The following is a 24,019-nucleotide window of genomic DNA, read 5'->3' as shown; positions in this document are numbered from 1 at the left end:
TGGATTCTGCCTCCTGCAGACACCTGAGAGTCTGACCCTTGCTCACCCCACCTCCGCTGAGCTGAGGGGTTAGTCACACACCGTCCCCAGGCTGAACCCTCCCCCTGCCACCCCTGCCCTGGGCAGTCCTGGAAATAGCTCTGGACCCCATCCAGGCTTGGAAGAAGGGGGGAGGTAAGGCTGGCCTTGCCCCTCACTTTCCCTTTCGGTTTCCACTCTTGTCTCCCTGGCAGCCATTGGCCCTGCCCGGGGAAGGATGTAGATGCGGTGCTCCCCTCCCTTGCTCCTCCCTCCTCCTCTTCTACTTTAGGGCAGCCTGGGTCCTCCTCTTGAGCAGACATTGCTGGCCTTTGAGCTAGAAGGACTGGACAGAAGTTGACCATTTCAGCAAGGGTTACACCCCTGGCCGCAGGACAGGGCTGGGTGTGTGGTGGCAGGGCCCTGGACAGAGCCTGAGGCGCAGGACCAGCTGGGCAGAGCCCGAGGGTGGGAGGTCTGGCGGGGAATTCCTCTGAGTTGCTTTTCCCCTCACCTGTTCCTTCCCACCAGGCCCCTGGACCCTGAGCCGCCATGTGCTACTCCAAGTTGAACAAGGTGAGTGAGAGCTGCACTTCCCCATCCAGGCTGGCTTTGAACCATGACCCCGAGGAGACTCCTGAGAAGCTCTGGCTACATGCGGGAGCCCCTGGCACCTGGGGTGGGGGTGGGGGGAGGGAGTGTGTGCTGGGGGGGAGTTGGGAGGGGGAGTATCTTGGGGGGATCTCAATCTGGGATGCTGAGGAACTTCTGGCCAGAAAGTCCTGGGGGCCTAGGGGGTGTTTACACAGAGGCCTCCATGACCACTATCCTCAGCTTGCAAGGCGTGGACAGAAAGGCCGCCCCACCTTCCCTGGGGTGCACCTAGTCTCTCCGCATCTGCATCTGGGGGGGACTGGGGGGTCTTGCAGGTGTGCTCATCCCTCACACTGCCCACGTCCCCTGCAGCCCCTAGCTCTGTGCCCCTGAGGGAAATGGGTGTGGAGAGAGAGGGGATCCTCGGCTCCCTGCTGGAGCAAGTTAGGGGCAAATGTAGAAAGCGGAGGACAGGCAGGAACTGGAGACCGGATTGAACAAAGTGGTTTTTTTCCCTCAATAGGCGCTGTCAGAGTTACAGGTGAGTTTAGTCCCAGGACCGAGGTGCCCGGCTTAGGGGAGGTGCCCACATGAGGGGAGCGGGGCTCCAGGCGCTCGGGATTCCCCTGGAGGCCACAGTGGCACCAGGCAGCCCTGAACTCTTCTCTCCCGCAGGATACACTGGGCGTAAGCCTGGTGGAAGCCCTGGATTTGGTCTGGGCAAGCGACAGCCAAGTGAGTCACCAAGGCTGCTAGAATAGCCCTCCCTCGCCTCTTTCCCTTGCCCCTTTTTCCTTCTGGTCCCAGGACAGGCCTGGGCACAGTTGGCATAGGATGGAGGGTGGAGGGCTGGGGCTAGGCTGCCTGGCTGGTGCCCGAGCCCTGGCCTCCTCTAGGCAGGTGTGCTGGACACAGCCCAGCTCATGAGCACACATTTCAAACCATTGTGATCTAAGCCAGGGAGGGGATTGGCGGGCGGGGCCCCTGGGCAAAGCCCGGAGGTCTTTCCTGTTTCCAGGACTCCTAGAGAGGCCGGGCAGTCCTGCTGGGGTCAGTCCTGGGCTTATACACACACCCTGAGCATCCAGACCCTGACCGGCCACCATCTTCCCCAGGACGGCGCTCCTCTCCCCTGTGACGTGAGGCGGGAGTTATATCACAAACTGTGCCCTGGCTCCGACTCCTCCTCTGTGGACTCCTCCTCTGTGGACTCCTCCTCTGTGGACTCCTCCTCTGTGGACTCCTCCTCTGTGGACTCCTCCGCTGTGGACTCCGCTGTGGACTCCTCTGTGGACTCTTCCTCTGTGGACAAGGATTCCCAGGCTCCAAACCCCCAGGACGCCTATGAGAGCAAGGTAAGGCTCTGTCCCCGTGAGCACCGGGCAGGACCCCCAGATCCCCCTCCTCCCTGGAGGACTCGCAACAGCCTGGCCTAGCATGTAGAAATGGTTGAGTAACTTTTTTGTAACTTTTGAGTAACTTTCCTGAGTTCAAATTCCAGCACGGCTAAGAACCACCAAACAGACCAGAACACATAAAGAATTCCTCCTTCTTTGAGAGTTACAAAACCTAACGTTTTGGCTAAGTTATAAATATGCTTCTGTGTAATTACTTGTATATCTCTAGTAGTGTGGTTGTGGGGCTTGAACCACTTGCTAGGCAGGTGCTCTACCACTTGAGCTATGCCTCTCACCAGAGTGGATTGTTTTTGCTTTTTCGATTTTCTTTGCGACCTGGTCTTAAACTCGGTATCTACCACATTCCTTCCTTGGCTGTCACACAAGTTCATGAACATCAGAGATCAACTTCACCCGCATGGCCTTCGCAAGGCTAAGAGGCAGCGTGGCTGTGGGCTTCTGTCTGGAGCAGGCCTGGCCTAGCACATTCTTCCTCCTTGCAATTCCTGTGTTTGGTGGTAGATGTCATAGAGTCTCTGGGGGTGGCGGAAGAAGGCCACACAGTCCCTAAGTGCCCTCGTTTCTTCCACAGATAGATGACCCCATACATACCTTTAAGAGCAAAGCGGTAAGACTGTTCCCCAGGTGTGTTGGGGGGGAGTCCTGGGTCTCTGTGATGCTGAGGAAGTTTCCCCAGCTCACCTGAGACCCGGGAGGGGGACGGGCCAGGCCTGGGGTCTCCAACTCAGCGTCTCTTCACAGAAAGTAGCGTTCCAGAAATTCTTTATTGCTGTCCGACAAGTCTACGAAAAAATAACTCACCGGGTAGGTGTGTTTGCCATCTGCCCGGGTTGTATGTCCTCACCCTCAGTCTCTCCAGATTTGGGTGAGGGGTGGCTTTGGGGGAAAAGATGGACTTGCTCTTGTGTCCCTCCCATTAGACAGAGGCTGCAGATGTGTCAGTTTCCATTTGTGGCAGGGGCGGGGCGGGGCGGGGCGGGGCGGGGGAGGGTGGAGGCCCGGGGAGACGGGAGATCCAGGTGTCCTCACACTGAGGAAAGTCCAGGGGGCCCAGGGATCTGGTCCTTAGCAATGGCAAGAAATCAAAGGCGGCGTGCCAGGGGACAGGCCCTGGAACCTTGTGATTCTCTCCCATCAGATCCAGTCCGACTTTTGGGACAGCATGGTGAAAAGTCTCAAGGAGATGCTGCAGACGGTGTACCAGAAGATCGTGGAGGCACTGACCTGGTTAAGGGACAAGGTGAGCAACGCCGCCCATGCCGTGTGGGACGCCATCCAGCGTTTGTTCCAGAGCCTGAAAAATCTCTTCTCGAGGAGCTAGGAATGCCACGTGGGCCCAGGCCTCGGTGCCCGGCGCATGAAATCCTCCCGTCTTGCAATGAGCACCGCCCTGCCCAGACTCCATGTTTATTTTACCTGACCGTGCATGCATCCCTCCCCCAACAGCTTCTGGTGCCCAGCCTCCACTGCCCAGGCCGTTAAGACCCCCCTGTTTCCTTCTGTAAGTCTGGCTCGATGCTCTCATTCTATGCCTTTAATAAAAGTTGCGTTGAAAGAATCAAATGTCTGGTCTCAAGCCTCCAGTGTCCTAACAGGCAGAAGACCAGGGGTCACAGGAGCTGCCTGTGGGTCAGATGGCGTCTGCGCGTCTGCCTGTGAATGAGGCCGGATGAGCCTCATCGGCTCCACTAGGGCCTAATGCAGGGCTTGTGGGGAGGACTGCGGGATTTCGCCTGGCAGGTGCTGTCCTGGGGCAGCACAGTCCTCATGCTCCCTGGTAGCTGGGACTACAGGGGTGCGCTGTCTTCCTGTTCCTCACACAGAAACTCCTGGGCCTATCTTCTCAAATCATTTCCCTAGCCCCCACCCCCCAGATGCCAAGGGCCCGAGGCCTCTCTTCCTGCAACAGCCTTTTAGCAACTGCTGAGATCCGTGTGCACTTGGGGGTGCTGGGGCCCCAGGACCTGGCATGAGGTGCAGGCAGGAGGAGGACCAGGAACCAGACTAGGGAGCATTCCAGAGGTGTTGCCTCATACCCCCCCCCCCCTCAGAGCAGAGCCTCTCCTCCCCGGGTGGGTGGGTGGGGCCTGGCTGTGTGGCTGTCCAGGAAGCTTCAGAGATTAGAGACATTTTTTGTGTGTGTGTGAGTCACCAACCAACTTCCTCTCCCGTGTGAGACCACAGGGAGCAGAGGTTTTCCCTGGGCCCAGCCATGTTTGTCACTGTTAGCCGTTATCAGCGACAGTGTGCAGAGTTATAGTACAACAATGACCCCCTTGGTAGCCCAGTTATTCTTTTTGTTGTTGTTGTTGTTGGTCGTGGGGCTTGAACTCTGGGCCTGGGTGCTGAGAGCCAAGTGCTGGAGGCTCACACCTATAATTCTAGCTATTCAGGAGGATGAGATCAAAGCCAGCCAAGGCAGGAAAGTCCATGAGACTCTTATCTCCAATAAACCACCAGAAAACTGGAAGTGGCACTGTGGCTCAAGTGGTAGAACTGAGGGACAGCGCCCAGGCCCAGAGTTCAAGCCCCATGACCCACCAAAAAAAAAAAAAAAAGAGAGAATCTCCTGACTGGGCTGGCTTTGAACCATGACCCTCAGATCTTAGCCTACTGAGTAGCCTAGGATTACAGGGGTGAGACACCAGCACCCGGCCCTTATTTTAACTCTTTTTCTGGTGCCAAATGGTTGAACAAAAGACCTTTCACATGGTAGGAAAGCACTAAAGTACTTGAGCCCCAACCCTAGCCTTTTTTTTCTTTTTGAAACTGTGTGTTGAGGGTAACTGGGATTCCAGGCAGGCACCACCGTCCAGATAAAGCTGTAAACCCTGAGGCCAGTCCTCACCTCTCAACCTTCCCCTCTAGGTTGACTAATCCTTTCTCACTGGGGTTTTCTTCCTTTTATGAGATTTATTTGTTCTTGTAAGTGTTGCACTGCAACCCTCCCTGGGCCCCCACAGCGTTGACCCTCCCTTGGAACTCCAGAGGCATTTATTTCTATCAGCCTGCTTGGAGGGCAGCTCAGGGGTATGGTTTGTGCCTAGCAAGTGGCTTTATCCTCAGCACTGAAAAGAAAAAGCAGACTCTGTACTTACCCCTAGGTGAACCCCAGCTGGAGTTTGCCCTAATGTGTCAGATGATCACATTTCAAGTTGTGCTTGAAAAGCAGCCAACTAAAAACAGGAAGAGAGCATGCACGGAAGGCTGGGATTTCCCCCCCTCCCCCCCATTACTTGTTTTTTTTTAATTTTATTTTATGAGAAGTCACCTGACTTATAGTAATGGAGCATCAGAGGTTATGTGGTGAGAAACACTGAAGAGTAAAACAAAAGTTCAGTAGCTGTGGGTAAGAGGATTGTGGTTAAGAGTCTTCACAACAGCTGTACTGGGCCAGCTAGCAGGTGCTGCTCACCTGCCATTTCCAGGTAAGATGGTTTCCAATGTTCCACAACAAAAGGATCCATAATCAGAACCTGGGATTTAGCATTCTATTACATTTTACTGGTTTTGGAGGAAGCCACAAGTGCTTTATTGCCTTGCCCTCAGTCCTTTTGCTTTTAGTGTTTTGTGTGTGTGCATGTGTGCATGTGCACACACACATGCCTGTGCAGGTACTGGGGCTAGAACTGGGTCCAGATATGGTCCCTTAGCTTTTTCAATCAAGGTTGGAGCTGTACCACCGGAGCCATTTTGCTGGCTGACTGCAGATAAGAATCTGCCCAGATTGCTTTTGAGCCACACACTTCTCAGATCTCATCCTCCTGAGTAGGTAGCATAAAAGACCTGAGTTACTGGCACCCGGTTGTTTTCAGTGTCTTTTAAAAACTGAGCTGGCAGGTGTGAGACACTGGCATCTAGCTCAGTTTGTTTTCTTCCTTCCTTCCTCTCTTTCTTTTTTTGGTCAGTAATGGGGCTTGAACTCAAGGCCTAGGTGCTGTCCCTGAGCTTTTTTGTTCAGGGCTAGCCCTCGACCTCTTTGAGCCACAGCACCACTTCTGGGTTTCTGGTGGTTAACTGGAGATGAGTCTCATGGACTTTCCGGCCTGGGCTGGTTTTGATCTGTGCTGAGTAGCTAGGATCACAGGCGTGAGCCACCAGCATGCAGCTTAGTTTGTTTGCATGGTCTTGCACTAACTTTGTCAGGCGGGGCTGACCTCAAACCCAAATCCTCCACCTCTACCTCCTGAATAGCTGGGACTACACAAAGGATGTGGGGAGATGTGTGAAATAGAGACCTGCCTTGTCCTGGTGGGGAGGGCGCCGGCCGGCCGTGGGATGGGCTCTGTGGTGCAGCTGAGAATGGACTCCATAGCCAAAGGAAGCAAGGGCAGGTCTCAAGAAGGCTATTTTACTTTGGGCATTTGAAATACATTTCACAGGCCAGGAAGGAAGAGAGGCCGGGGTTGGATGTGACTCCGGGGGTGGTGGGGAAAGAGAGGCAGGTGCAGCGCAGGGACCCCGGGGGTGGGGGGTGGGGGGCGGCGGCCACTAGTACAGTGTCTCCCGCGCATGCGTGCGCAGGTGGCGCAGCAGGTGCGAGTTGCGGCTGAAGCTGCGGCCGCACTGCGCGCATGCGTAGGGCCGTGCGCCCGAGTGCACCAGCAGGTGGCGCAGCAGGTTGCAGCTGCGGCTGAAGCTCTTGCCGCACTCGGGGCACTCCTGGGGGGCCTCGACCTCGGGCCCCGCGCCCGTGTGCGTGACCAGGTGGCGCTGCAGGTGCGCGTTGCGCCGGAAGCTGCGGCCGCAGGTGGGGCAGGCGTAGGGCCGCTCGCCGGTGTGGCTGCGGCGGTGGCGGGCCAGGTTGGAGCTGTTGCGGAAGCGGTGGCCGCAGGTGTCGCAGGCGTGCGGCTTCTCCCCGGTGTGGATGCGCTGGTGGCGGGTGAGGTGCGCGTTCTGGCTGAAGCCCTCCCCGCACTGGCTGCAGCGGCACGGCTTCTCCCCGGTGTGGCTGCGCACGTGGCGGGTCAGATCCTGGGGCTGGGTGAAGGTCTTGCCGCACTGGCCGCAGCGGTGCGGCCGGGGCCCGCCGTGCGTGAGCAGGTGGCGGGCCAGGCCGGCGCGGCGCAGGAAGCGCTTCCCGCACTGCGGACACGCGTGGGGCCGCTCGCCCGAGTGCACCTGCTGGTGGCTGGCCAGCTGCGAGCTCTGCGTGAAGCTGCGGCCGCACGCGCGGCAGGAGAACGGCCGCTCGCCCGTGTGCACGCGCCAGTGCGTGACCAGGTGCTCGCCGCGCCGGAAGGCCTTGCCGCAGTCGGCGCACTTGTACGGCCGGCTCTCGCGGCCCGCGCCGGCCCCGGCCGCCGCCGCGTCCCCCGCCCCGTCCGCGCCGTGGATCCGCAGGTGCCGCTTGAGGCTGGAGCGCCGCTGGAAGGTCTGCCCGCAGCGCGAGCACAGGAAGACAGGCGGCCGGGCCTCCGGCTCGGGCTTGGGGTCCTGAGCATGCGTGGAGTCCAGGGCGGGCTCCGGGTCCTGAGCATGCGCAGAGTCCTGGGCGGGCACCGGGTCCTGAGCATGCGCGGGGTCCGGGGCGGGCGCCGGGTTCTGAGCATGCGCTGGGTCCCGGGCGGGCGCCGGGTTCTGAGCATGCGCGGGGTCCTGGGCATGCGCCAGGAGGTGCTGCACCAGGCTGGAGCGGCGCTGGAAGCCCTGGTCGCACTCGGCGCAGCGGAAGTGGGGCTCGGCCGAGTGCGTGAGCACGTGCTTGGTCAGGTGCGAGCTCTGGCGGAAGCGGTGGCCGCACAGGTGGCAGGCGTGCGGGCGCTCGTCCGTGTGCGTGCGCAGGTGCAGCTTGAGGATGGAGCTGCGGCCGAAGGTCTTGGCGCAGTGCGGGCAGGCGAACGAGCGGTGGCCCGGGTGCGAGTTCAGCTGGTGCGCCTCCAGGCGGGACAGCTTGGGGAAGCTCGCCCCGCACTCGGTGCACAGGAAGTGCTCGGCGGCTTTGGCGGCCCCGGCCCTGCGGCCCCCGCGGCCCGCGGCCCCGTCTGCGCCTGCGCTGCCCCGGGCGCGCGGCTCCGGCTCCGGCTCTGGCTCCGGCCTCGCGGGGAGAGGCTCCCCGCCCACCACCGCGCTGTCTGCGGGGGACTCTGCTGAGAAGATCGGGGGCCAGGCAGCTCCTTTGGGCTCTGCTTGTTTAAAGTCCTCGCTGTCTGTAATTCGGCTTATGAATTCTGGGAAAGAAGCAAACAGGGGGATCGTGGTTCCAAGCCAGCTCAGAGAGAACCTTCCGAGAGACTCCTCTCCAGTTAACTATTCTAAAGAGCCAGAAATGTAAAGTGGAAAAGTGTGCTTTGGCCTTGAGGGCGAAAATAGCCACGTGGGACTGTGAGGCCGAGTTCAAGCCCCGGGACCACCTCCCCCCATACCCATACACACAGTTAAAAAGGGGAAATCACCCTCTTCCAAAACCTCTCGGGAATCCACCAAACCTGAGAAGTCTGGAAGAGAAAAGACACCCAGGACCCTGCCCATGTCCAATCTCTGGAGGCTGAGAGCTGAGGATCATGCTGCAAAGCAAGCTTGGACAACCCCATTGGAGAGACTCCTACCCCAATTTACCCGCAAAACGTTGGAAGTAGGTGTGGCTCAAGTGGTAGAACACCAGCCTTGAGCAAAAAAGCCAAGGGAGAATGTGGGCGACCCTGAGTTCAAACCCCGGTTCTCTGTCTGTCTCTGTCTCTCTCACACACACACAGATGCTGTGTCTGGGGCTGCAGGCAAAGCCCTTGGCCACTATGACAGGAGGGAAGGACTGCTTACCATGAGGGTACACACTCTTCTTCTCTGGGGCATCCTCAAAAGACAAGGTCTCCTATAACAAAAGCAAAGACCCCCACCAAGTGAGAGAGGAATGGGCGCTGTGATCTGCGGGCAACAAAGCTCTTTCCAAGATGCAGTTAGTGAACACATGGGTGGCTACCACACCAGAGTAGAGAACTGTTTCATGTTTCAAAAGGGCCTGGGATGCTAGGGACTGGTGGCTCACGCCTGGAATCCTAGCTACTCAGGAGGCTGAGATCTGAGGATCAGGGTTCAAAGCCAGCCTGGGCAGGAATGTCCCATGAGACTCTTATCTCCAATAAACCACCAGAAAACCAGAAGTGACCCTGTGGCTCAAGTGGAAGAGTGCTCGCCTTGAGCTGAAGAGCTGAGGGACAGCGCCCAGGCCCAGAGTTCAAGCCCCATGACGGACAAAAAATAAATACAAGGGTCTGGGGTGAGGGATCCGCTCAGCTCACCAGCACCGCTGCCAGCTCTTTAGCTGCCATCTCCTTATCTCGAGAGTTCTCCTCTGGCCACGAGTGATCCTGGGGCGCTGACCGCATTGTGGGGGAAGAAGAAATTGCTATTAGTAGGTAGTACTGTTATTAAGTGGCCACCAGACGGCGGTGCCCATCACCCAGAGCCATGAAGCCACCAGCTTCTTCCCACCAAGCCCGGCTCCCCCACCCCCAGCTTCTCTCACTGTTTTCATGCAGGGTGAAGAGCGTCCTCTGCGGCCCGGGGCTGAGTGGTGGCTTGGAGCTTGGAGCGGGCCTCCATTCCGCAGGCTCCACAGGCCCAGGCTGAGACGGGGACGGTTCGCTCGCTGGGCAAGGCACGGAGGGCTCTTCGGGGGGCGCTTCTTTTTTGGGGCTGTGGCTGGTGACCTGGGCAGGCCCCCCCTGTTCCTCCAGAGGGCAGTTCTTGATAGAGCTGAAACTAAAATCCTGTGGACACACAGCCATCTTAGCAGGCACTGACTCCCGGAGAGGAGCGTAGCCGAGTGGAGCAGGGGGGCAAAAGGGGGTGAATGGGAGAGAAAGCGGGGTTTTCAGCGATCTCTTCTTTGGGTGGTCAGTCCCAGGTCCCCCACCCCGCCCCCTTCCTGCTGGGCAGCGTTCCCGCACGCGTGTCTCTCACCAGTGGCCCCACGTGGCCGGTGTCCCGGGACACGCCCTCCAGCAGCAGCACCACCTCCTCGCCGTCCCTGAGGCACTGGCCTTGCAGACGGCCCAGCAGGTGCGGGGGCAGCACACTGAGAAACTGCTCCAGCACCAGCAGCTCCAGGATCTGCTTCTTGGTGTGCAGAGATGGCTGCAGCCAGTGGCAGCACAGCTCCCGCAGGCGGCTCAGGGACGCCCGGGGCCCCATGTCTTCCTGGTACTGGAAGCATCTGAAGAGCTGGTGGGCCACCTCGGGCCGAGGCCTGGCCTCCGGCCGCCCGTGACTCTCCTGGTCAGCAGCCTCCTCGTCCTCCAGCTTGATAGCCCGGAATTGCTCTTGCTCTGGGGTAGCAGGCACCGGCTCTGCGAGCATCCTGCCTGCCTTCGGTGGGGGCGGGGAGGGAGGTGACACCTCCTATGGATACCTGCTAAGGCACAGCCCTTTCTTCAGCGGCCACACCTGTGAGACAGAAGACCTCGGGTTAGGATCTTTTTCCAGGTGTCAGATGGGACCAGCGCGGCCCCTGCTGGCCGTCGCGGCGATCTGCAGGAAGACAGCCAGTGTGGCTAGTTTTCCCCAGCGGTGGGCATTTAGTGGACTCTTCGTAGGAAAATGGAGGCCCAGGGAACCCAAGAAACTTGTCACGAGGGGACATGGTGGTTCAAGCCTGTAATCCCAACACTGGGGAGGCTGAGAAACGGAGGTGAAAAGAGGATGGAGAGCCCCAGCTTTATGGTAAGATTGAGGGAAAGGCTATGTCTCAGAAGACAGCGAGACAAAGAGACGGAAAGAGATCAAACCCTCCAGCAGATAAAAGGCAAAGTTGAGGGAGATCTGGTGGCTCACGACTGTCATCCTAGCTACTCAGAAGGCTGAGATCTGAGGATCACTGTTCAAAGCCAGCCTGGGCAGGAGAGTCTGTGAGATTCTTATCTCCAATAAACCACCAGAGAACTGGAAGTGGTGCTGTGGCTCAAGTGGTAGAGCGCTAGTCTTGAGCTGAAGAGCTGAGGGACAGTGCCCAGGCCCAGAGTTCAAGCCCCATGACTGACAAAAAATGCGCATTCCTGTCCAAGCTGGTTTAGAGCTGCAGTGCTCAGCTCTCAGCCTCCAGAGCAGCTAGGATGACAAGCCTGAGCTGCCCGCGCCCGGATAATCCTTTCTTCTTTTTTCCTTCTCACATTCTGGATCTCACTGTAAGCATTGTATCACCCCTTTGGGGATAGTCACCCAATCCTCTAGCAAGGGAAAGTGTCTTCCAGTAGCCACTAGGGGGCACTGCTTTGCACGTACATATCTCCTAGTCCAGGCCAGCAGAGCTACTTTCTTGCTCCACGACTCAGATTGGAGGGTTGTTTATTTTGGGGGGAGTTGGGGGAGAGAGGACTGGATGGCCCTACACTCAGCACCAAGCACCAGGACTCCAGTTGGTCCTGCTGATTTAATCCCCAGAGCACCACCCAGGAGGCTTAAGCTTTTTCCCTCTTCACCAGGCTAAGGATCAAACCCAGGGCCTTCACAAGCTCCGCACCCCAGAGCCAACACCCACCCCCTGCTCCCCCACCTCCACCCCGCCCCGCCGGCCTAAGCTTCTCAGGGCAGCCTCTCACTTTTGTTATCTCTCCAAACCGGTCCCACCCTCCCACCCCCGAAGGGAATCTCAAGCAGGGGGATGGGAAGAGAGGTTGAGGCTCACTCCCCCGCCCCCCTCAGTGCAGGGCAGGGCAGTGCTTTGCCCCAGAGCGTACCTAGGCTGGTGCTATTCGCCATGGGGGCAGCTGAGGACCCCCCCCCCCAAGCTTCAGGGTCCAGACATGGACCCCACCCTAGAAGGTAGCCCTGCCCCTGCGACGGAGGTGGGAGAGGTCCACCTGGCTGTGAGTTTTGGGGAGTGGGGGTTGGGGCAGAGCTGGGATTTGAATTCAACCAACCTCCATCCCACTGCGCTGGCTAAGCTGGCTCTACTGCTGAGCCGGGACTCCAGCTTGCTCCAAATTTTGGGCCCTTGAGCGAAGCTCCTTTGCTCTTTTAAATGCAGATGCGCCCCACCCCCCATCCTCCTGGAACCCCAGAACACATCACCTACCATCGCTGAGCCACAATCGGGATTCTGCTATTTGTCCTCCTGGCCTCGGGTTTAAACTAGTCAGGGTCGGCCCAGCGCTCGGTGACCCCCGCGGTTTCACAGTGGCAAGGAAGGAGCAAGGGCAGCGCCTGAGGCGCCCTCCGCGCCCAGAGGCTGGAATTCCTGGGAGAAGCTCCCGGAGCTTTCCGCCCCGCTCCTCCCCAAAAAGGTGGAAACCACTTTCCAAGTCCACCGGGCAGATGACTAGAAACCCTCATGGACCAAGCACTTCTTGTTGGGACCCATTTAACTCTTCCTCCCTTTCCCCCCACTCACGCGCGCCCCGCTTTCCTGATCTGACCGGGGAACGAGTGTCACCCCTCTCCGATGCTCACTAAAGCTCAGAGGTCGTGGCTTCATTTTGCGCCTCCTACTCTTGTTTTTTCGCCTAACAGTGCCTCCCTTGAAGTCCTAGGAACTGAAGGAAGCGTGTAACATTGTCTGGGGCGGAGAAGATCTTTGATAAAAATGTTCAAGAAAATGGGCTTTTGTTTCAGTGTTTGCACCTTACATGTGCAAAAAACCTAGAGCACCAATCACCTCATTCTGGCCCAGAATGGGTGATAAATTATCATCATTATCATAAAAATCTAACAAGCAAAAACCAGGGGTGCCTAACTCACATTCAAACCTCGCGCAGCAAAGCTTTGCTCTAAGATGAAAATGTAGTTCTAGAACACCCACATGTGCAAAACAGAGGATCACAGTTCCTCCCAGACTGGAGAGATTTTTTTTCTTTCTTTCTTAACAAGAGGCAGAATATCTCAGCACAAAAAGGCAATCACAAGATTCCCAAATTGCAGCCTACAGGCAAAGCCACACCAGGTGAGGCCCAAGCCCCAAAGGTTTGCAATAGGTAGAATTCAAGCAAATAGGCTGGCCCTGCCCCCCCCCTTCCAGGACAAAAGCTCTATTAACATGCGTGTCTGCAGGGGGTCTGCGGGGTGTGGGGCAGGAAAGCCACCAACTTCTCACTAGCTTAGTCTGCAGCCCTGAGAAATGGAGCTGCTGGAGGTGGGAGCAGTATGTCGGCCATGAGACCCTGCCAGACAACGTGACACGCTCCGGCCAGGGATAGGGAAAGAAACGTCCCTTTCTCCCAGGACGCACTTCCAGGGGTCTCACTCGCTCATCTTTGTCAGTCGAGCTTCTCTGTCTGAGTGGGGGCTGGTTGGTCCACCAGGGCCGCGTGTCACCTGCCTTCCCTGGTGTCACAGGCGGTCCCTGGACTCACCCTGATGCCCCCCAGGGCCACAGGACCACCTATCCCACTGGCCCTGAGCGCCTCACACCCACCATCATTCTCCCCAAACTCTCCCCCAACCCCCTCCCCGCCACCAAGGCCTGGCGCCCCCTTCTCCCTTCCAGCCTGAACCCTAAGGCCTTCAACTCACCACTTCAGCTCCCCACGACAGAGGCAGAGACGTTTGGGGGTTCTCCGAGGGCACCCGGGCCGCAGGCAGCCCTGGCCAGCCGGGAGAGGGACTGGGGGGGGAAATGGAACAGGAAGCGGCCGGCCCCAGTCCCATTCAGGTGTTGAAGGGGCTGCCCAGAGTTTAACCCTTGACCTCCCAGTTTAGGATGGGGTGGGGGGGAAAGGGCGGAGCCAAAGGCAAACGCAGTCACGGGCTGGCTTGGGAAAGTCTAAGGATCCCTCCCAGCCGGAGCACCTCGCGCCTGCGCCGGGGCTAGCGGCTAGGGCTCTTTGGGGCTGACGCTGCCCTGCACAGTCCCCGCGGTGGGTCGGTGTTCACTCCCGTGACCGATCTCGGCCGAGGCTGGGCCGGGTGTCGCCACCCCGGAGGCCCCAGCGCCCTCGGGCCAAGTGTTAGGAATGAGGTCGAGCCCGGGGCAGGGCGGGGAGGGCGGCGCCCGCACCGCGTTTGTTTTTTACAGTCCAGGGTTGGCCTCTCTGGACGTCCATGCGGACGCCCGTCCGTCTCTGTGTCCTCCGCGCCCAGTACGGCGCCTGCGCAACAAGGCCTAAGCAGCCGCGGGGAGCCCCTGGGCGCCCCAAGTTTGCAGGCGCCCAAAGGCTCAGGCCGCGGGCTCGGGCTCGGGGCGCGCGGACCGTCCAGGGATCCCCGCCCGGGGCGTGGCCACAGGTGGGCGTGTCCTTCAGAACGGGCGTGGCTTATCTATGGGCGGGGCCTGTCGGGGCGGGGCCACGGCTGGCGCGTTTCTCTGCTGCTCGGTGTTTCCCTGCGCAGCTCTGAAGGGCAAGGCTGAGTTCTGCTCCCCGGGGGGCGGGAGGAGAGACGCGCCTCGCGCTTGGATCTGGGAGCGGGGAGGAAAGGGACTCGCCGGCCTCCAGCTGACTCGGGCTGGGAGGAGGGGGCGGCCTCCGGGGAAGGGACCAACCTTGTGGCCGGTGTCTGCCTGGAAGAGCTGGCCCACAGCCTCGCCGCGAGGAGTGAGGTGAACGTGGACGTCCAGCGCCTCCACCGCGGACCTGTCACCTTTCCCGGGAACACACAGAGAAGCAGAGACTACCTTGACTGAACAGCCAAAAGTAGCAGGGAGGCGGGAAAGGCAGGCCCCTGCGGGGAGAAAGTCCGGGCTTCCTCGTGGGGACCAGTACTTTGTCCCATTCCTTCATTCATTCGTTCACTCATTCATTCATTCGGAAAGATTGAGGGCTTTTAAGGTCAGCCTCAGTAAAACCAATGAGATCCATCTCAAAAATATGAAATTAAAAAATGAAGTAAACACTGGCTAGGGCTGGGCAGGTGCTCAGGGGTAGAGTGCTGGCCTTGCATGCATGAGGTCCCGGGTGGCGCTGTGGCTCAAGTGGTAGAGCTCTAGCCTTGAGGGGAAAAAGAAAAACAGCCCAGGTATAGTGCCAGACTTTGAGTTCAAGCCCCCAGGAGCAGCGCACGCGCGTGCACACACACACACACGCACACTTCAGAAAAACACTCAGCAACAACAAAACTCTAACGTGCATGTACCACACTGGTCTATGTCTGTCTGTCTGTCTGTCTGGTCTTTAGTACCCGGGGTGAACCCAGAGGCTCACACATAATAAGCATGCGCTGCACTCCCAACTTTATTTCCATTTCTGAAACAACACCCCATGCAGGTGAGCGTGGGGCAGACTCCATCCGAGTCCGGAGATCCGGGCACCGACCTGGCCCGGTCGTTCTCCGGCAGAGGATGGCCCACAGGAAGCCTCAGTTTCTCCACGGGTAGGACAGAAGTGCCCTTTTCTCAGAACCGGCCAGAGTATCAACGCGAGAGCCGCGCAAGCCGGAAGTTGCCATGGAAAAGCCGGACGGGAATCGCGGGGACACCGGTCTGGCGGCGTGCGCCCGGGGACAGCCTTCCATTCGGGCTGCTCGGCCCCTCGCGGGCGCGCAGGTGGGGACGGCTGAATGCTTGGAGAGGCGGGGCGGGAAGGCAGGGGGCGTGTCTTCAGAGTATAGCCAATCCGAAGCGTCTATCTGGAGCGCCGGCGGGGCGGGGCGTGTCGTTGCCTAGGCGACGCGTCGGCGCTCGAGGTTGCGCGGAGCGCGTGCTGGGCCGGGTTCGCGCGGGGATCCGGGGCCTGCAGCCGCCGGGTCCCGTGGCTGGGGGGTGGGCACGCGGTCGCGTCCGCGCCTCCGGGGTTTCCGGGGATCCCGGGCATTTTTAGGGATTTTATTTGTTTTTTTTTTTGGTAGGTCCTGGGGTTTGAACTCGGCCTGGGCGCAAGGCTGGCGCTCCACCACTTGAGCCACAACGCCACTTCCGGTTTTCTGGTGGTTTATTGGAGATGAGGGTCTCGCGGACTTTCCTGCCCGGGCTGGCTTTGAACCGCGATCCTCCGATCTCAGCCTTCTGGGTAGCTAGGATGACAGGCGTGAGCCACCGGCGCCGGGCTGGCTTCGAGTCACCGTCCTCAGACCTCAGCCTCCGAAGTAGTCAGGATTACGGCGTGAACCCCTCCCCCAAATCCATTGAACAGGAACTCTGGCAAGTTTAAATATTGCCACTTTTGAAACTCAGGCAGACGCTGCGAGCCCCCAGCTCCCCTGAGCTGGCGCGGGAGGGGAAGCAGCGGCCACGGAGGACCCGCTCAGGGCTGCGGGGGAGAAGGGGTTCCCAAGGCCCACTAACCTGGGAAGCCTTCAGTGAACTCAGGGCCCCCCAAGGACACGGCGTGAAGCCACGTGTGCTGGGAAGATGGGGCCTGCCCCTCCAGCCAGCAGGCTGCCACTCTTCCTTGGGGATGTCCGCAGTGGTTTCTTTGCCAAGGCCATCGCCCCCCGGCTGGGTGGGCCTCGCAGGAACCTGCTGGGTGAAGTCACCCTCACGGGCCAGGGTTCAGGACCTGGGAGCCACCTCCCGGCCGAGCTCAGGTGCGGCTGGGGCTCGGGACCCCAGACGCGGAACCCTCCAGGCTGGGAACCCTGTGGGCTCGCAGCCTGTGTGGGGAACGGGATCTGGGCGGGACTTCCTGTTGTCCCCAATCCCAGTCTCCACCCGGTTTTCTCCCCATCCTCCGGCTGCGGGCTGCAGAGATTCTCCTCCCGGGGAAGGCGGCCCTGCACCTCCCGCGCCCTGTGCATCGCCACCTTGGTAAGAAGGCTGTTCAGGGCGGGCGCCCGAGCCTGGCGCGGGTGTGCGGTGTGGAGCAGAGGACGTGGTCAGAGGCGCAGGGTTTCGTGCTGGCGGGATAAAGGGGGCCTGGATCTGGGATTGGGAAGTTGAAGGGCGTGCCCCCCCATCCCGGGAGGGGGGGGGCAGTGAGAAGCAGAGACCCCCTGAAGTGGGCGTGGCCGTTGGGGGGGGTCTGCCGAGAGTGAATGGGTTGGTCTCTCTCGATTGCCCGGAGGGGCTCCAAGTTGGGGTGGGGTACGGGACCCCGGGCTCGGGGCCTGAGGACAGCGGCTGGGGTGCCTCTGGCTGTGACAGGCGGGAACCCCCAGATTGTTTTTGGAGGATCTCTTTAAATCTCCCCCCCCCCCCATTCTCACGTAGCCCCTGCGTTTCCTGAGCAGGTCGCCCTGAGACGCAGGACTCTTGGTTCAACAACCAAAAGGACAGTGCACAACAGAAATGTTTGGGGACAGAATTTAAATCCGTTGCCCCAGGGGAACTGGATTAGGCCCAGTTGGACTGCATGTCTGGTTGGGACAGGGGAGCTCTGAGCGGGCACAGAGATTTTCTGGACACTTAGGAGGTGTCTGGGAAGTGCCAGCTGATTTCTTTCTGTTTTCCAGACTCCAGGCCAGAAACTGGATGGGGCTTGACCAGCAGAAGAGAGAACCAACTTGCTTCCCTTCCTAGCCAGAACTGGAAATGTCTGCAGATGGCAAAGGCCTGAGGGCTTCTGAGACTAAGGAGAAAGGGGAAGAGGTATGTTGTTGCCTTGGGTGAGGGAGGATCCTGGGAGGACTTTTCAAAGTTGGGTGTCTGGATGGAGCTAAGAGAATCACCTAGAGAGCAGGGTTGGTAGATGAGTGAGCTGGGTGATAGCAACTTTACCCCATCTACCCTTCACTGTGAACTTTTACTTTGCCCTTTACCCATATTGGTTATAAATAAATACATCGTACACCACGTACTGCGGCTACTATTTTCAAAGGCGGTGCCACTGTGCCGTGTCCCTTCCCCACCCGCCTCTGATGTGCAAGGCACCCCGGCAGGCCTCGTGCATGGCATTCTCTACTGATGTAATCTGTGAAGTGCAGTAATAAGTAATAATAAATCACTCGCCATCGAACCCATCTAGAACCTTCTAGATCAGGCAGCAGTCTCATTTAACTAGGTGGCCTCTTTGCCACCACTTTGCAGGCAGTGAAGAGACTTGGATCCATCAGTCAGAGCAGGGGCATTGCTGGCCTGGCAGCCAGAGATTCCGAGGGCATTTCCCTTCAATCCCCAAATGTAGAGGAGCAAGGGAGGGATAGGTCCAAACTCCCAGGACAAGGCTGCTGGTGTTGGGGATTTTAAGAGGCCTCTCAGGGTGAAGGAAATATCAGAAGTTTTTGTGCTGTGGTTGTGCATTGTGTCTTATCTCTGGGCCCTTGATGCCTGATTTCTTGTGGCTTGGGTCTCAAGTTACCACAAAGCAGGCTGCTTAAAACAACCACGATTCATTTCCTTAACCTTGCTAGAGGCTGAGGGGTCAGCCTGGCTGCCCTACCGCCGAAGGCTTTCTGGGAGGGCCTTCCTTCTTCTTTACTCCTCGCGCTCCCTGGCTGGTGTTATCACTCCACTCACGCCATCTCTAGGTTTTCTATTCTCTCCTTCCCACCCTCAGCTGTACTGGGGTTTGAACTCAGGGTTTCAGCTTGTTTGGTGCTCTACCACTCAAGCTGTTTTTACTTTTATGTTGTGAATAGAGTCTTGCTCCCCTCCCAAACCAGACTGGACCACTCTACTCCCAATGGTACTTCCTGTGTCGCTAGGATAACAGGTGCTCACTTTTTTTTTTATTGGTTGAGATGGAGTCTAGTGAACTTTCATTTGTATGTGTTTGCTGATACCAGGGCTTAAACTCAGTGCTACCTGCTTTCAGTGCTACTTGCTTTCACTCAGCTTTTTTACTCATGGCTGGTACTGTACCACTTGAGCCATGACTCCTATCTGGCATTTTGCTATTTGGAGATAGACTCTCACAGACTTCTCTGCAGAGGCTCACTTCAAATTGTGATCCTTAAATCTCAGCCTCTAGAGTATCTAGGATTTCTATTTTTGTAAGTACCTGTGTCATCAGATTTAGAGCCTATGCTAAGTCCAGGATGATTTCATTTCAAGATCCTTAATTTGATTACTTCTATAAAGATCCATTTTCCAAATAAGGTTGCACCTGGAGGTTTCAGGTGGATTTGAGAGGGGATCCTGCTTAATCTGCTCCATTTAGTTTTCTTGAGTATTAAAAAATAGCAGCAGCTAGGTACCAGTGGCTCACGCCTGCCTGTAATCCTAGCTACTCAGGAGGCTAAGATCTGAGGATTGCAGTTTGAAGCCTGCCCAGGCAGGAAAGCCCATGAGACTCTTTTTTTTTTTTTTTTTTTGTCGGTCGTGGGGCTTGAACTCTGGGCCTGGGCGCTGTCCCTCAGCTCTTTAGCTCAAGGCGAGTGCTCTACCACTTGAGCTACAGCGCCACTTCCGGTTTTCTGGTGGTTTATTGGAGATAGGAGTCTCACGGTCTCTCCTGCCCGGGCTGGCTTTGAACCGCGATCCTCAGATCTCAGCCTCCTGAGTAGCTAGGATTACAGGCGTGAGCCACCAGCACCCGGCCCCATGAGACTCTTATCTCCAATAAACTACTCAGAAAAAGCCAGAAGTGTTGCTGTAGCTCAAGTAGAGTGCTAGCTCTGGGACAGAGCTCAGATCTAGAGTTCAAGCTCCAGGACTGGCAAAATCAAATAATTAAATAACAACCAACCAGGCACCTTGTTCACCTCCTCGGTGGTGGAGGCTTGGCGGGTCTCTCTCTTGCCACCCATGGTGCTGGGTGAGCTGGACAGCAAGAAGCAGACAACCCTTCAGGCCATTTGGGTGTGTTGTCTCTCAGCCGGTCTTCCTGAGTTCCAGCCAGATGCTGATGGAGGCTGTTATTCCCAGGTCCCAGGTCACCAGCATCCTTGTCAAGAAATGCTCAGCAGACACGGGGAGCCAGTGCCCCCGGGGGCCATTCGGGCGTCAGCACACATTAAGTCAGAGCCAGAAGAGCCTCACCCTGAGGCGACTTCGCAGGACACCAGAAGGCCAGGTGCTGGGGAGTGGGGACCACTGAGTCCTGGCTCTGAAGAAAAAGCTCTCTTCCTGCCTGGTGCAGGTAGGAGAGAGCTGTCAATGAGGTGCTTTCCTGCGGATGGTGGGGCTCGGCTTGGGAGGGACCCAGATTCCTACTTCCTGTCTGCCTGACTCTCCTAGATGCCTTCTTAAAACCTTGGAGCATTTGACCCTCTTCTTGAGTCAGGCTGGGAGTTGGGCTTGAGGCAGCTTGGGGGGAGCCACGGCAGGAAGTGCTGCCCACATTAAGGTCTGTTCCCCTCCTGCAGCCCTCTCCTCCCCCCTGACCACCATGCTTTCCGGAGAAGGGAGGACCAGAGGCAGGCCGGGCAGGACCAGAGACAGGCAGATGGCTGCAGCACTCCTCACAGCTTGGTCGCAGGTGAATATCTCTGAAGGTTTCTTTACTCCCCCCCCCATCCCTACGCAGTGGCAGGGCCCAGCTCCCCTCAATCACTGCTCAGCCCTTCTTCCTGCACCTGCTGTCTCTTCCTGTGAAGGCAGGACCCCAGCTGGCCTGACCCCACAGGGCACCCGCTGTCCAGGGTGCTCACTGACGTGCTGCTGGACTGGCCATCCGAGAGGCCTGGGGCCCACGGTCAGGTCTGCCCAGGGCTGGAGGGAAAGCAGAAGCGGAGAGTTGGGCCTCCAATGGGGAATTGTTCTGCCGAGTGTGAGCCGGGGAGTGGCAGCAGGCTGCGTGGAAATCCTGAGCTTCACCTGTGGCCCCTGGTCACCTGCTTTGTGAGGGGCTCTGCTGCCCGACTGGCGGGTCTGCGTGCCAGGCCTGGCTCCTGCCACGTCACTTGGTACTGTCATTCCCCCACCATCAGTTGTGTGTTGGATGTCATTTCAGATGCCAGTAACCTTTGAGGATGTGGCTCTGTACCTGTCCCGGGAGGAGTGGGGGAGGCTGGACCACGCACAGCAGAGCGTCTACAAGGACATGCTGCAGAAGAGAAACGGGCTGGCCTTGGGTAACGGCTCACCTGCCACACAACCTCCCAACTTCCTGAGGCCCTGGAGTGTCAGGGAGGGGCCCCTGCTGCCTTGCTCCACACCATCCCCCTCTTCCTTTCCCTCTCACTGTTCATCTAAACAGCACTGTTCTCTAGAACCTTCCACGGGGATGGAAATGTTTTGTATCTGTGTCCACAAGCCCAGGGGTTGATGAGCATTAGAAACGGAGCGAGGGAAACTGAGTAGTCTTTTTAGTTTGAACTGCCATGGCTGGTGGCCACAGCAGTGGCCAGCCGCCGGGTGCCAGCTCAGGAGTAGACCGTCCTTCCCGCTTGCTGCTGCTGGGCCTGCCACAGGGTAGGACGAGGAAAGGGAGTCACCAGGCTGACCTTGAAAGATCCTGCTTCTGTTCAGGAAAAGTAGAGGCAGGGCCAGCTCAGCGCTGGGAGGAGTAGAGCGGGCTGCCACTGTGGAAGGGAGTATGGAAGCCAGGGCCTCCTGCGCTCAGGAAGCCCTCTACCACCCAGCTACTCCAGGAGCCTCCTAGAAGGATTTTTTTTTTTTTTTTTTTGATTGTGACAGAATCTATATACCCAGGGTCTGCTGCCTCAGCCTCTAGAAGGCTGGTATTAGGAGCATTCCAGATATTCACCACCATGCCCCTCCCTGCGTTACTATTTTTAGTGTGACATGGGGCTTTGAACTCAGAGCCTGGGGTACTCTACCACTTTGAGCCACAGCTCCACTTCCAGTTTTCTGGTGGTTTATTGGAGATAAGAGTCTCACAGACTTTCCTGCCCCGGCTGGCTTCGAACCACGATCCTCAGATCTCAGCCTCCTGAGTAGCTGGGCTGACAGGCGTGAGCCATCGGTGCCAGGGCCCAAGAGGATTTTTAGTGTGCATTTAATTTTGTTAGTTTTATCTCATTAACTTTATTTTGGGGGGGGTGCTGGGGGCACGGCTGTCGGTGGGTGGCTGTCTTGGGGTAACACGGTCTCTCCCTCTGGGCAGCGTTTCCGTTAGGCAGGCCTTTCTGGGCCCCCCAGGTGCCGGGCAAGGGCGAGGCTTCCTGCTCGGGCGGGCCACCGGGAGCTGGGAAGGAGAGGAGAGACCCTGCTTCAGGTGAGCTCCTGGCCGGGGAAGGACGGCCCTGGCTGAGGTGGTCCGTCTGCGCTCCCTGCAGGGTGGCTTTTGCCTCTTCGGGTCCCCCGGGGTCCCCGCTGCCCTCCCCTGGGCCTTCGGCTCTGCCCCCCACCCCCTGCGGCCGGCCGGAAACCGTGTGTGGCCGGACCAACCCTGTCTCTTGGCCAGGAGCTGCGGAGGCGGCGCGGGCCGGGGCGCACGGGGCCTCGGAGGCTGACCCTCCGTGCGGGCCGCCGACCCCCGCCAGCGGCGAGATCCCGGGGCCAGCCCGGGACCCTGGGCCCCCGGAGACGACCCCCGACCCCCGGCCGGCCGGCGACGGCTGGGAGCAGCAGGGCGCCCCGGGGGACGAGGCCGCCAAGAAGTCGTTCCGGTGCGAGCAGTGCGGCAAGGCCTTCAGCTGGCACTCGCACCTGGCCACGCACCGGCGCACGCACACGGGCGAGAAGCCGTACGCCTGCGCCGACTGCGGCAAGCGCTTCGGCCGCAGCTCGCACCTCATCCAGCACCAGATCATCCACACGGGCGAGAAGCCGTACACCTGCCCCGCGTGCCGCAAGAGCTTCAGCCACCACTCCACGCTCATCCAGCACCAGCGCATCCACACCGGCGAGAAGCCGCACGCGTGCGACCGCTGCGCCAAGCGCTTCACGCGCCGCTCGGACCTGGTCACGCACCAGGGCACGCACACGGGCGCCAAGCCGCACAAGTGCCCGGCGTGCGGCAAGTGCTTCACGCAGAGCTCGGCCCTGGTCACGCACCAGCGCACGCACACGGGCGTGAAGCCCTACCCGTGCCCCGAGTGCGGCAAGCGCTTCAGCCAGCGCTCCAACCTCATGGCGCACGGCCGCACGCACACGGGCGAGAAGCCCTACCCGTGCCCCGACTGCGGCAAGCGCTTCAGCCACAGCTCGCACCTCACGGCGCACCAGCGCACGCACCGCGGCGTGCGGCCCTACCCCTGCCCGCTGTGCGGCAAGCGCTTCAGCCGCCGCTCCAACCTGCAGCGCCACCAGAAGATCCACGCCGCGGGGCCCCGCGCGCTGGCCGTGCTCATGCTGGCCGCGCCCCCGCCCGCCCCCACCTAGCGGGGGAGGCACGGGTGTGCCCGCACCGACGGACGGATGGACAGACAGGAGGACCTAGGCGAGCCGAGGGGTGAGGGAAGGGAGCCGGGAGGTGCGGGGCTGGGGTGGGGGAGACGGAGGACCGGAAGGGAAGGCTCGGGGTGAATTAAAGGCCTTAGAGCTCAAGCTGCGGCCCGGGGCTCTGTGTCACGCGTGTCCCCGTCTGTGGGTGTCCCGGGTCAGCCATGTGTCGCCGCTCCTGGTTTGCGCACCGTCTCTGCCCCTCATCCAGGTTGGGTGTGTGTCTGTGTTCTGTTCCGGAACCTCGGGAACATAGGTCTCTAAGCAAAGGCTCCCCTCCTCCCACAGGTTTCCAAGCCCGAGGCCAGCTCTTCCAGCCCGTGGGCCCTGGCCAAGCCCCCCCCGCGGCCACCAGCATGTCTCAGGGGCACTTACTGCCTAGTGGTAGCAGGGCATGGACAACTTGAGAACAACTGATCGGTGTTTACTTTCTGCCCCCATCTCCTGTCTCAGAAACCCTGGCTGAACTTTTGGGATTGGCTGTGTGTGTGTCAGTTGGGGGCATGAACTCGGCCTGGGTGCTGCTCCTGAGCTCTAGCACTTGAGCTACACTCCCACATCCCCTTTCCTTCCCTTTAAAGTCTTTTTCAAAACCAGGTCTGCTGCTTTTGTTCAGGGACCTCAGACTTAGATCCTCCTACTTTGGCTTCCCTAATAACCACAGGGATGCACCACTGGGCCAGCTGCAATTGTGTGTGTGTGTGTGTGTGCGCGCGCGCGCGTGTGTGCCTAGGCACTGTCCCTGGGCTTTTTTGTTAAAGGCTGGTGCTTTACCACTTTGAGCCACAGCTCCATTTCCAGTTTTTCTGGTGGTTAATTGGAGATAATCAGGGACTTTCCTGCCTGGGCTGGATTTGAACCATGATTCTCAGATTTTCAGCCTCCTGAGTAGCTAGGATTCCAGTTGTGAGTCACCAGTGCCTAGCTTAATCATTCTTTATGCCAAAATTTCTATCTG

General features: G+C 58.8%; 3 protein-coding genes across 6 annotated transcripts; 2 read left to right on the top strand and 1 right to left on the bottom strand.

Annotated features, from left to right (window-relative positions):
• The first annotated feature begins 292 nt into the window (after positions 1 to 292).
• On the top strand, positions 293 to 3,593 carry LOC138814607 (uncharacterized). 2 transcript variants are annotated; one of them, XM_070003652.1, is made up of 8 exons: positions 293 to 423; positions 550 to 594; positions 1,136 to 1,153; positions 1,288 to 1,347; positions 1,728 to 1,967; positions 2,602 to 2,637; positions 2,772 to 2,834; positions 3,169 to 3,593. In XM_070003652.1, exons 2-8 carry the CDS (start codon positions 571 to 573, stop codon positions 3,349 to 3,351), a joined length of 624 nt encoding a protein of 207 aa, XP_069859753.1. In that variant the 5' UTR covers positions 293 to 423; positions 550 to 570; the 3' UTR covers positions 3,352 to 3,593. The 2 variants fall into 2 exon arrangements, with proteins under 2 accessions (XP_069859753.1, XP_069859755.1); XM_070003654.1 differs by having other exon boundaries at positions 293 to 594.
• A 2,928-nt stretch (positions 3,594 to 6,521) lies between these two features.
• On the bottom strand, positions 6,522 to 10,359 carry LOC138814484 (zinc finger and SCAN domain-containing protein 10-like). Its single transcript, XM_070003379.1, has 6 exons — positions 9,933 to 10,359; positions 9,496 to 9,739; positions 9,269 to 9,345; positions 8,790 to 8,841; positions 7,623 to 8,200; positions 6,522 to 7,466 (listed from the first exon to the last, which is right to left on the bottom strand). Exons 1-6 carry the CDS (start codon positions 10,326 to 10,328, stop codon positions 6,522 to 6,524), a joined length of 2,292 nt encoding a protein of 763 aa, XP_069859480.1. The 5' UTR covers positions 10,329 to 10,359.
• Positions 10,360 to 15,629: 5,270 nt separating this feature from the next.
• LOC138814482 (transcriptional repressor RHIT-like) lies at positions 15,630 to 23,685 on the top strand. 3 transcript variants are annotated; one of them, XM_070003377.1, is made up of 8 exons: positions 15,630 to 16,035; positions 17,286 to 17,421; positions 19,639 to 19,852; positions 20,079 to 20,191; positions 20,666 to 20,786; positions 21,782 to 21,892; positions 22,082 to 23,071; positions 23,350 to 23,674. In XM_070003377.1, the coding sequence occupies exons 2-7, from the start codon at positions 17,365 to 17,367 to the stop codon at positions 22,999 to 23,001; spliced, it is 1,536 nt and encodes a 511-aa protein (XP_069859478.1). In that variant the 5' UTR covers positions 15,630 to 16,035; positions 17,286 to 17,364; the 3' UTR covers positions 23,002 to 23,071; positions 23,350 to 23,674. The 3 variants fall into 3 exon arrangements, with proteins under 3 accessions (XP_069859478.1, XP_069859477.1, XP_069859479.1); XM_070003376.1 differs by lacking the exon at positions 15,630 to 16,035 and adding an exon at positions 16,544 to 16,641; XM_070003378.1 differs by lacking the exons at positions 15,630 to 16,035; positions 17,286 to 17,421 and having other exon boundaries at positions 19,797 to 19,874; positions 23,350 to 23,685.
• The last annotated feature ends 334 nt before the right edge of the window (positions 23,686 to 24,019 follow it).

The sequence above is a fragment of the Dipodomys merriami genome, unplaced genomic scaffold (assembly GCF_024711535.1).
Source record: "Dipodomys merriami isolate MVZ:Mamm:240054 unplaced genomic scaffold, mDipMer1.0.p SCAF_60, whole genome shotgun sequence".
Classification (NCBI taxonomy): Eukaryota; Metazoa; Chordata; class Mammalia; order Rodentia; family Heteromyidae; genus Dipodomys; species Dipodomys merriami.
Note: the sequence above shows the minus strand (reverse complement) of the source record. Positions and strands in the feature narration are given on the sequence as shown.